A 12,167-nucleotide genomic window follows, 5' to 3' on the forward strand; every position below is an offset into this window, starting at 1 on the left:
TTCAGTTACCATATCTTCAATATCCTTGTCTATACTTTTCCACCAGCAAAAACTGCGAGCTAAAGCCTTCATTTTTATTCCTCCTAAATGAGCAACGTGTAGTTCTCGAAGCACATGAGGTCTGAGAGATTGAGGTATCATGACTCTCCAGCCCTTCAGTACACAATCATCTTGAATGGACAGCTCGTTATCGTGAAATCCGTATTGTTCAACAGATTGTCCTGATTTCAAGGCCTGTAGGACTGGACCCAAAACAGCATCGTTGAGAGTTTCCTTAGCCACCACGGTACTGTTGATATTGAGTGTTTCCAGTTGATTTATGTGCTACTTCGAGAGGTCATCTACAGAATGTTCTTGTACAACTTCGATAGGGAATCGAGAGAGATAATCTGCATTGCAATGATGAGCAGTTTGCCTGTACTCTATGTCATAGTCGAACCCAGAGAGAAAGTGAGCATAGTTGAATATCCGTGTTGCCGAGATTGTTGGTAAGGTCTTTGCTGGATTAAAATTTGACACCAGCGGTTTGTGATCAGTGATCAAAGTAAATTTGCGGCCATAACAAAACGGGAAAAACTTTTTCAGGCCCCAATATATTCCCAAGGCTTCCTTATCGATTTGAGAGTATTTTTGTTCTGATTTTGATAAAGATCGAGAGGCGAAGGCAATTGGCCTGTCCGTTCCATTCCTATAGCGGTGCGAAAGAACGCATTCCTACACCTACCGGCGAAGCATCAGTAGCTAAGACCAGTGGCAAGCTAGGATCAAAGTGTACCAACACGTCATCACTTGTAATAATTTCTTTAATCTTCAGAAAACTCTGTTCACAAGCAGAGCTCCATGTAAAAGTGTTTCCTTTTCGTAGCAGCCGATTCAAAGGATGTAGCAGTGTAGCCAAATTCTTTATGAATTTTTTGTAATAATTCGCAAGGCCTAGGAAAGTTCGGAGTTCAGTTACGTTCTCTGGTCTTTTACATTTTAAAATGCTCTGTATTTTAGCATCTGACTTGTGTAGTCCTTTGCTATCGATCACATGACCTAAGTACTCAATTTTGTTCTGGAAAAACTTACACTTCTCTCTATTTAACCTCAAATCATTTAACTTCAATCGTTCAAACACCTGTTCCAGTCGGCGAAGAAGCTGTTCCCTGTTAGATCCTTGGACAATTACGTCGTCAAAGAAACATTGTACGCCTTCTAAGTTATGTAATGTTTTGTCCATGAATCTTTGCCATAACAAGGGTGCCACTTTTACTCCAAACATTAATCTGTTCACTTTAAACAGCCCTTTGTGAGTACTGATTGTTTGCATGATGGCACTGTCTTCGTCCATCTCCATGTGCAAGTATGCGTTACTGATATCAAGAGTACAAAATATCTTTCCACAATGCATCTTTGACATGATATCATCAATCCGAGGTATAGGGTAATGTTCGTCTTTAATAACTTTTTTCAAAGACACCTTGTAGTCAGCACATATTCTGACTGAACCATTGGGTTTGACAACCGGCACAATGGGTGTGCCCCAATCGGATGATTCGACACGTGTGATTATACCCAAAGTCTCCAGTCTTTCAAGTTCCTTCTCTACTTTTTCTTTTAATGCATATGGCATGTGTCTAGGTTTGATGTAAATTGGCTGGGTTTCGTCTTTTACATTAAAATGACCCTTTTCTTTTGGTATTTTCCCAATGCCTTCTTTTAAAATGTCTTCGTATCGAATCATCAAATCATCTAGTTCTTGGATGTTTTCGTTTTCACTTGAATTTAATGAATGTATGTCAGCTGCATCAAGTTGAATCTCTCTTATCCATTCTCTTCCGAATATAGAGTCTACACACTTGTTAACAATGTACAGTTTTCCAACAAAACTTTGATCTTTATACTGAACATTTACAAAAACAACTTGTCTTGGATTGATTATTTCCCCAGTGTATGTCTTGAGTTGAACATTTGTCTTGAAAATCCTTTTTGGAGAGTTTAAAAGCTTAAATGTATCATATGATACAATGCTGAGAGCCGCTCCTGTATCTAACTCCATTGTCATGAGTCGTCCTTCCACTTTTACCTCGAGCATAAACTTGTCATTTGATTTTGAATGAAGTTGGTAAATTTCATGAGTGTCATCATCGCTTGTATTTTCTGCGGTTTCATCTGATTGTTTTACTTCTTTGTTTGGTTTTCTTAGACATACTCTTGCTAAGTGACCAAAACGTTTACAAGAGTTACATTCTGCATTTTTGAACTTGCATTGATGTGCTCTATGTGAATCATCACCACATCTATAGCATTTTGTTTCTCAGTTTCTCCAGACGAGTTTGATACTCAGAGAGTTGTATATTGTTAGATTTACAAGGTTTCCTATCTGGCTGTTTGTTCTTGCTTGATACTTGGTGTACTTCCTCTTGATTTTCATTTGTCTTTACTATTCTGCTTTCACTTTTCGCTAGTTCCAATGTAGCAGCCTTTTCGACTACTTCTTTAAACGGTTGCAATAGTTTATCTTGAAGAAGTTGAAGACGTATATCAGAGTCTTTTAATCCCCTGACAAACTGCATTCGAAGTAGAATTTCAGATACAGATTCATTACAACTTGTACAAGTAAACTGACATTCTACACTGAGTTTTCTAAGAGCATTAGCGTAAGCTTGTACAGATTCATTACACAATTGGGTACGTGTCGTAAATTTGTGCTGACGTGCCCAAATACTGGGTTTTGGTTCTAGTTGAGCCATTAACATGTGAATCAATTCCTCATATGGCTTGTTGTGTGGGTCATCTGGTATGCAAAGATCGTATAGCTGTTCATGTATTTGTGGGGTGATTGCCTGTAAAAATAAATCCACTTTGACTCTTGGACTTAGGTTTCCCCGTAATTTTGTGTAGTTTTCAAAGCGTCGAGTGAAGTTTTGAAAACTTTCCTCTGGTGTATACGGCTGGAAAGGAATATTATATACATTTTGACATGTTGCAGAAGCAGAAATTGCTGTATGTGTATCGTACTTTTTCTTTTCTGCTTCAAGGAATGTCCGTATCTCTCTATATATTTCTTCTAACTGCCATCGAATTTCTAATTCACTTTCTACTGAATTTGTGTGAAGTTCAATATTTGACTGTGTAACCTCAATTTCAGCCCATATTGCTAAAAGTTTATCTGTGTAGTAAGTGCATGTATCTTGAGAATGTTCACATGTTGGTAAATCATCCTTGAGTTTGATCAAGCGTAGTTCTAGTAATTTCCTTTTCTTTAGACATAAGTCAAATTCTTTTCTACTTACCATTTTACTCGTCGCCATTGTTGATTCCACTAATTTTAGTAATAAAAGTTCACATTTTGTATAAGAAAATAGAAGGTAAGTTTTTATTAAATCACACTCTGTAAGTAAACATAACAATTCAATAAGTAAACAAAATAATAATTTGAACACATGTTAGAAATAAAATGTAAATAAAACATATGCTAACAGATTTAGGTGGTAAAATATTATTACAAACACTCTGAGCTCTTAATTCTAGTTGTCTACTCCACTAGAACAATCTGAAATTTTCAGAATCTGGCAATAAACAATCCTTCAACTGTTGTTTAGCATATCGTATAGTTCAATTTTTAGGTTAAAGGAAAGAATATGAGTGAAAATTTAAAAACGTACATTTTCAGGAAAAGCACTTTGCAAATTTTTTCCCCCTTTTTTCAAAACTTTTATTATTATTTTTTTTTTAATTAACATTTGAAGTTTCATAAAATGTCCATGGCAACGCAATATCTTTGGTAGTTATTTTTTAAAAGAGCATCTTTAGTGGAAAAACACAAAATCCTGTCACGACCATAACGGACGTTTAAATGAATATTAAAAATGGTTAATATTATTTTTATAACTATGTTTTGCTATAAACTAATTTACTTTTATGACCATTATACAATAAAAAGGTCACTAAGCTTTTAGTATATTTGGTCTTTCCAGAAAAAATAAAAAAAACTCAAAAAATTGAAAAAAAGCCAATAAAATCTTTTTAAGTTTGTATAACTACGAAAAAACTTACCTGAGACCCAAAAAATCGTTATGTTTGTATAGAGGTGTGCTTCTTTTGTGTATAAAACATTGAAATATGACGATATTTTAATTTTTGAAATTGTTATGATAGAAATCATAAACGTGATGGTCAGGGACAAGCGGTACGGTCGTGAATTGTCTGGAATAATTTAAATCTTTCTAGGCAATCCTTCAATTATACTGTTAGTTATAATAAAAATATGTGTTTCAATTGAACTAAACTGTTCAATTCACAATTATATTAAAGTTATTGTCACGACCAAACACACTTTAATCCATAAGGCTGGATTGGTCGTGAAAAAACCCGCGATGGTAGTGAAACTTTGGTCGTGAAATTACGTGTTATTTGGCTCTGTTCTGGCGGTAGCCCTGCACCTCATGTCCGAGGATACAAAGTGGACTTCTAGGTTAATCTAGCAATTGAAATATCTTATAAACAAAAATTAACACCATGTCTACTTCATCGAATGACTACGTACGGTCATGGACACACCAAAATTACAAAAAACACAATCTTTCCTTTATTAATCTTGTAATTCCTCCTTTCAACTCGAAACGACCGGCACTACAATCCTGACGTACACCCCGAACTAGTCTCTCAAACCAACTGACTCCATCGACGCCAGGCTTGCCACTGTCGGGCTCCAAAGTTGAAAATTTTTCCCAAATGGTCGTGACGCCAAATCGAGGGACAGACTTATTTTGTCATGGTAGTCAGTTTGCAATGACAATAAAATTATAATATGCTCCTTTTTTGTAAGTTTAATAACCATTGATGACATAAAAATATGGCTTTATATATTTCGGCATGAATAATTAGTCTAAAAACAGCGTGAAAGTTGGAAAATGTACCCTAGGGACACGTCATGGTCGTGAATTTTGAGACTTTAAAAATACGAAAAAAATACCTAGAACCTATTTAAAACCAAATAAATGTGTGTAACATGTTGCCCCCGTCCCAAAAAATATTAAAACACATAATAATAAACTACAAATCCAGTATCTACGAAGTAAAAGGCCAGGGACATGAAAACGTACGTTTTTAAATTTTCACTCATATGTGAGTTTCCATCAGAAGTATGCAGATCAACTATTAAATTGGTTGTTACCAGCTGATAAATTTGTGTTTGAATCATAACAATTTTACTTCTTTTCTCTCAATTCTTGAACCCCATTGGTCTGTACTTTACTACACTAGTGCTGTAAAGTAAGTAAACAATGTGGTAAAAATTGTTTTGATTCTAAAAATTAAATTGAAAATGCTAGTTTGAAAACGTTTGTAGGTAAAAGTATTAACAAAATGGAAAATGTGCTTAAATGTTAGATGAATCATCGGTGTGATTTGCCATACAATAGAATACAAGCACTTTAAGGGTGCTTAGTGTAGCGTCTAGGTCCATCACTTTTGGCCTTTACCAGGAATAGGTTGATGAGGGAATCATGTTGGGTATTCCTTGGACCAGTAGGGGAGCTATAGGTTGATGAAAAGTTATTTGCAGGCAATGCTTGGAGACTTCAGTGTTGAAAACTATGGGCTCCAGCCGCAACCTCCGACTCAGGAAGTGGATCTCATCTGGGAGTGTGAGGCAAGAAAACTGTCTCTTGAGATGTCACAGGGAGACCACTTTGAGCCTTGGTTCCCCTTCCCTGAGTGAGTATTCCTGAGGAGTGTGGGAGGGTTATAATATGAAATAAAATCCTTAACCCTTTGCGATCGGAAGGCCAGTAGGAGTGGTCTCAACGCAGTAGACAGGCAGTTGGAGTTCTATCCGTACTAACTCAGTTCCGACGGTCCAACGGCCAGCTGTACTGGCCAAGTCCAAGGCTTTTGCCCCCTCGGCATTTATCATGGCGCGCGCTCCCGGCAACTCGGAATTGTTTTCACTGAAAGCCTACAATGTTGGCACAGGGGATTTAAATTGTAATAAAACAATTAGCCTAGTTGTAATTTTATACTGAAAACTGTTTTATTTAATTAAAAAAACAAATAAGATGTAGAATATATTTTATTCAGCATTGCCTCCAGGATTGATTAGGACAATATAAAATAGGTTACGTACCTTTACGTCGTCAATCCTAGGTTAGTCTTTTTAGCAGCGACTAGTTCCGAAACTGACTTTTCATTTTCAAGCCTTGTCAAACATAAAATTACTTGAACATAATGTCGTCGTCAAAGTACACAAATATAACATTTAACACGCACAAATACATTAAGATACAGAAAGACGCGCGGCCGGCCATTACACGCACGACAGACACGACTCAACTACCGACAGCCACTGGTCTGGTGACATTGACCTTGGAGGGGGTTGGACAGCTGATTATGAGCGCCTTTGTTATCAATGTCCTCAATCCTATCAAATATTGTGTTACGACCAAAATTTAGCTTTTCATTCAGGATGTCGTGGGGAAACCTTTTTGTTGCTTTGTAGATTTCATAGCTTTCAAGGACATTCATTAAGGAGCCTTTGGTGCATTTATGTAAAATACCCAGGTTATCACTACAGCTGCTTACGTTGTGGTTTTCATTCATCAGGTGTTCAGCGAACTTAGAATGTTGTGTTCGCAGTTTAGGCTTGGGTAGATGTTCATTAAACCTTTTTTTTTTTAATGAACGACCTGTTTGTCCGATATACATTTTTGGACAGTCGCTGCAGGTTAATTTGTACACTCCAGTGTCCTCTAGGCTATTGGAAACTGTAGATTTCGAAGTACGTGGATTTAGGCGGCTTTCTAGTTTATTTGAAGTTTTAGAGGCCAATGTAATGTTATGTTTCTTTAGTTCATTTTTTAAGGTATAATGTAAGCAGTTGCCATATTCTATAGAAATAAAGTTTTGATCGGTTTTCTGTAGTGGTTTTCTGTTCTTTTGTTTGTGTATAATATTGTCGATAATAGTGCTATTGTATCCGTTATTGACTGCTATACATTTTAATATTTCATATTCGTTGTTGTAGTCAATACTATTATTATTTTTGGTCAAAGTTAGATCCAGAAAGTTAATCGAATTATTATTCTCGATCTCGAGTGTGAATTTTATTTGATGTGAAATGTTGTTCAAATGATTATTGAGAAGTTGTAGCTGTCTGGAGTTTCCGTTAAAAAGCAAAAGGGTGTCATCAACATATCGTTTATAAAATATGATTTTCTTAGAAAATTTGTTGCTGGCGGAGAGAATGTTTTCATTTTCAAAACGATTTAGGTAAATTTCGGAGAGCACACTGGACAAAGGTGAACCCATAGCTAGTCCTGCTTCTTGAAGATAATATTTTTCATTAAAACTGAAGTAATTTTGTTCTAGAGTTGTTTTGAGTAGATTTATTATCTCATCAATGGCGTCAGTGCTAAGTTGGGAGTTTTCTAACAAGTTTTCTTTAGTTATTTCTAACGTTTCATGTATTGGAACATTTGTATACAAGTTTACAATGTCCAGAGATGCCAAAGTATGTCTGTTTTCTACTTGAATATCTTTCAGAGAATCTATTAACTCTAGACTATTTTTAAGGCTATGGTTATTCTTCAATTTGATGTTGTTTCTAAGTATTCTATCTAGAGCTTTTGCGGGTTTGTAGGATGGTGCAGAGGTGAAGTTTACAAGTGGTCGTATCGGCATGGTGTCTTTGTGTATTTTAGGTAATCCCCTCAATACTGGCGCTTTGGGTTTGATCATTTTGAGGTAGTTGCATCGGTCCCCGTTGAAGATGTGTTGAGTTTTGTTTATGGCAGTTTTGAGTTTAGTGTGGAAAAGGTCAGTTGGGTCTTTAGGTAATTCTTTGATGTTATTGTTATTAATAAAATCTAAGACTTTGTTGTTGTAATCGTCTAGTTTCATGATTACGATGCACTGGCCAGAAAATGTAAAGTGATATAACTTACGTATTTACTAAACCTGGAAAATGTACGTATATTTGTCACTCATACAAACAATAAGTTGAAAGTTCTCTTTTAATCTTCTTTGATATTTTTCTCTTAGTGATATTTTTCAAAACATTCACCCATATGAAGTCCTGGATTGTTCAAACAAGTTTTACAAAACACTTTACATTGCTTTCATGGTCTGATCCATAATAAATATCAGGATCTTCAACATTTTCTTCATCAGCAAATAATAAGTCTCTCAGTCATCTGATCTTAACGACTGTCCATTATTACTTAGTGTTGAGTGCAATTTAATATTTGCCACATGTCTGTTTTTAATGTTATACTTCATTGATGAATACCAGATGGTTAAATTGTTAAATGTGTTGTTAAAAACAATAATAGTAAAATCTATGTCTTCTTTAGTTGGTTGAATTAAAAGTGTTGAGTTTAATAATTCAGTTTGCCCTTTTATTTAATTGAGCTAGGTATTTTAATTTAGTGTCCAGGGAAACCACATATTTACAGGTTATGGGCCCAGGGCTGTTTAAATACGGAATTTCTTAATATTTTTTTACCTGGATAATCAAATTGAATGAATTGCTAATATGGCAACTGAACATGAAAAGTATCGAATACCATCGTTTGATGGAACCAATTTCAGCAATTGGAAATTTAGAATTGAAACTCTGTTGGAGGAATTAGAATTACTAGTGAACCTGTGCGGCTCAATGCCCCGCAAAAACATATGAATTTAGAAAACAACATCGTGTTATATATATTGACTCGTTGAAAATTAAATACAGTAATAATAAAGCATTAGAAGGGAAGCAATCCAGCCATTTTCTAGCTGTATGCGTATTATATTTAGTAAATTAATAAGTGTTAAAGTTCAAGTATGTTACAGGGTAGTTATTTTTTTAAGATTTTTAAAACACATTTAACAAAACATTTTATCATATCAAACCAATAGGCAGTGAATGTAGCATATACTATGTAGCATATTTTGAGGGTCATAAAATGCTGCTTGAAGAAAACACTTTTAAAAATAAACACTAAAAAACAATATTTTTTTCACAAAAGCACTTCCATAAATAATATGATTTTAGTCTTAAAGTTACCTTCAGGAATATTACCCTGGTCAGAATTTTCCGTAATGAAAATGCTTATCCTACTATTAAAAGATGTAGCCTTACTTAAAACAACATATATATATATATATAGTTGCTCAATACTGAAATTGGTCTGGCTACAAACATTGCTGTTCTTTAATTAAAGTGCTTGTGCTGCAAATGCCAAAGATAACAAATTACTATCTTTCCATTATAAAAGGTAACTTTGTTTCAGACGGGCAAATTTTTTATCCTCGAAATCAAAATATGTCCTTACTCACTTGTACCATGTTAGGACTTTACATTGTTGTTAATCGTTCTGATCACATGAAGCCTTGTGCCATTAATGAGGCCCTTTTTGATGTATTAATATCAATAAAACCACTGCCTCCTTTTATTAGTATAATCTGTGTCTTGGCAATCCACTAACCTCTATATTTTAAAACTCAGTTGGATATTCTAGATGGGTGCCTCTGCCTTCGACTGTTTTCGAGGACCCACTCTTCCCCTTGGCATACTGACAATTAATTACCTAACTTGTAAAGTTCATGTAGTAATTCATTAATACTGTTTAAAATTAGAAGAAAATTAGATAAAAGGTACTTGGCTTGGTGCTTTCATAACTGCAAACTCAAAATACACCCACAAGTAAAAAAGAATCAAGTTATTAGTAAAAAAAAAAACTATGTGTAAAACCATTATTCACATGAAGTAGATGGTTTGTTTGATTTCTCGATCAGCTGTTTCGTTTCTAATGAATTAATAATGTCAAAGATTTGTAATTTTAAATACATCAATTATTATAGTAAAGTTTTCTAAATATGGTAACTTATTCTCAACTAAATTTTACTATTCCCAGCATGAAAATAAAGTAGTGAGATCCATTATGAGTAAAGTTTAAGTCACACCATAGACTAACCAACACAAGTAGACTTCTCATCCCATTGTAAATTTTGAAGCTCGTTTTTCATGTCTAGTTCATGTATGCCACACTGGGTGCTAATGCCGACGAAATTTTGTTTCTATTATTTTAGGGTTAATTTCTTGATTTGTGCTTTACTGTTTGGTTAAATAACTAGGGGACAATTTATTGTTTATGATTAGATCGTATTATTTGGTTAAATGAGGTTTTAAATGACTGTATTAACGGGAAACAAATTGTAAACAAAACACGACCTCTAACATAAACCGTACAGAACTAACAATAAAATTGTCTTCAGCTGTTCCATTAGGATGAGAAATCTACTAAGGGAGTACGTTTTATCTATGGTCACACACAATCCTTGATTGAAATGTAGTATATTAACAGTCATGATACACATTAATTATTATGTAGTAGACTTTGACTATTTTCAAGTAACAAACATATGTTTCTGTAAATAAAAATTATCTCCCTTGTTATCCTTATGGAGAAATACAAAACTTTAAAGGGTCCCAGGGCCTCACTCTCTAATTATTTCCTTAAAAAGAAGGTTTCCTGCACAACTTCACGTTACGCTCTTTCCAATGACACCAAAAACATGTCAATCGGTACAGTTGTTTCGGAGGAGTAATTGTCACAAAAATCGTGCTTGCGTATTAAATAAGTATAGATTATCTTTTGTAAAGGAATCTTATGTTACCAAAGTTGAATTTCTGGATAAAAACAAAGATGAACAACGAGACAGGGAAGGAAGCAAGGTTGTTGGAATTAGCGAAACAAGATCGAAAGTGCAAGTCGCAGATTATACTGCGTATTGCCGACAGCCATTTGGAATATGCAAAAGACAAGGCAACTGCTTTTGAACTATGGCAATCTCTCTGCAACACATTTGAAAGGAAAGGTATTGCTAGCCAACTTCTACTAAGGAAGCAGTTACTAACAATGAAGTTTGATGCGAAGAATGACGTTTTAAATCGTCACTTTCTGAAATTTGACAGTCATAAGAGAGTTACGTTCTATAGGAGCAACTGTCGAGGAATCTGACATTGTTTGTCACCTACTACTGACCATGCCCAAAGAATATGACATCGTTGTCACGGCTATAGAGACTCTATCAATGAAGGACTTATCTCTAAGCTTTGTGAAGGTCAGACTGCTGGAAGAGGAGACAAAGAGGAGGGGCGTTGAAAAAATGGAATTTGATTGTACATCACCACCTACTGCCTTCCAGTCTCAACCAGGGAAAAAGAAAAATTTCCAGGAAATCAAGGAACTTCTGGCAACTCGTTCAATTTCACTTGTCACAGATGCGGAAAGCTTGGACATAAATGAGCTAACTGCAGAGTCAAATTACCACAGAATCCATCAAAGAAAAATAATTCTGCGAACGTGGTCGACACCAAACAGGAAGATGCAGTTTGTTTTGGAACATCAAGTGAAGACTGTTCACTTGTTCAGCAGATACCATAAATTGGATATTAGACTCTGGAGCAACAGAACATCTGGTTAACAGTAATGAGGTATGTCTCTCTAACTTTAAGAAATTAGAACAACCTATTAAAATCAAAGTAGCCAAGTCTGGAACTTATCTTGAAGCAAAATGTAAAGGGGAATTGTATGTCACTAGTGTTGTGGAAGGGAAGGAAATTAAAATAACAATCAAAGATGTTTTATCTGTACCTGGAATTAGTTACAATTTACTTTCAGTAAGAAAATTGGAAATGAATGGTTTTTGTGTTATCTTTCCAAATTCATGTGGCTTGATTAAGAAAGATAATCAAACTGTTGTGGTTGCAAAAAGAAACAATTCTCAGTTATATATGTTAAATTTTTTGCAACACAAAGCTTTGTCAGTGTCTTCAACTGAAACAGAAATGAAGCTGTGGCATGACAGGCTTGGTCATTTGAGCTATGGTTGTATTAAAAGTCTCAGGTTGTACTGTGAATACTGTGATATTAGGACTTTCCACTGATTTTGTAATAGAACATTATATTGCAAAACATTGCACGATTCAGAAGAAAATCGATTTTTCACCACACTATGATGTTTTTGGCTGTATTACATAACGTTAATTGGTGGCTGAAAGTTACGTTTTGCTGGCCATGCCAGCTGTCGCCAATTTGGGGGCCGAGCAGGTTTTTACAGGCCGGGGCCGCAAAATCAACTGTCCGCTTACTTACTTAAAACATAATTTACTTAAAACATTTTAAATACACAATCAA

At 35.0% G+C, this 12,167-nt stretch overlaps 1 protein-coding gene across 1 annotated transcript in view; it reads left to right on the forward strand.

Annotated features, from left to right (window-relative positions):
• Window positions 1-12,167, forward strand: part of LOC128998883 (cilia- and flagella-associated protein 43) — a 167,462-nt gene that overhangs the window by 33,287 nt on the left and 122,008 nt on the right. The window contains exon 6 of the mRNA XM_054425241.1: window positions 5,552-5,703. Within this exon, the coding sequence (XP_054281216.1) occupies window positions 5,552-5,703 (152 nt within the window). The remainder of the gene's footprint in view (window positions 1-5,551; window positions 5,704-12,167) is intronic.

This window comes from Macrosteles quadrilineatus, unplaced genomic scaffold (genome assembly GCF_028750875.1).
Source record: "Macrosteles quadrilineatus isolate MER2022 unplaced genomic scaffold, UCM_ALF_1.0 Scaffold_1__1_contigs__length_201487025, whole genome shotgun sequence".
NCBI classification, from domain to species: Eukaryota; Metazoa; Arthropoda; class Insecta; order Hemiptera; family Cicadellidae; genus Macrosteles; species Macrosteles quadrilineatus.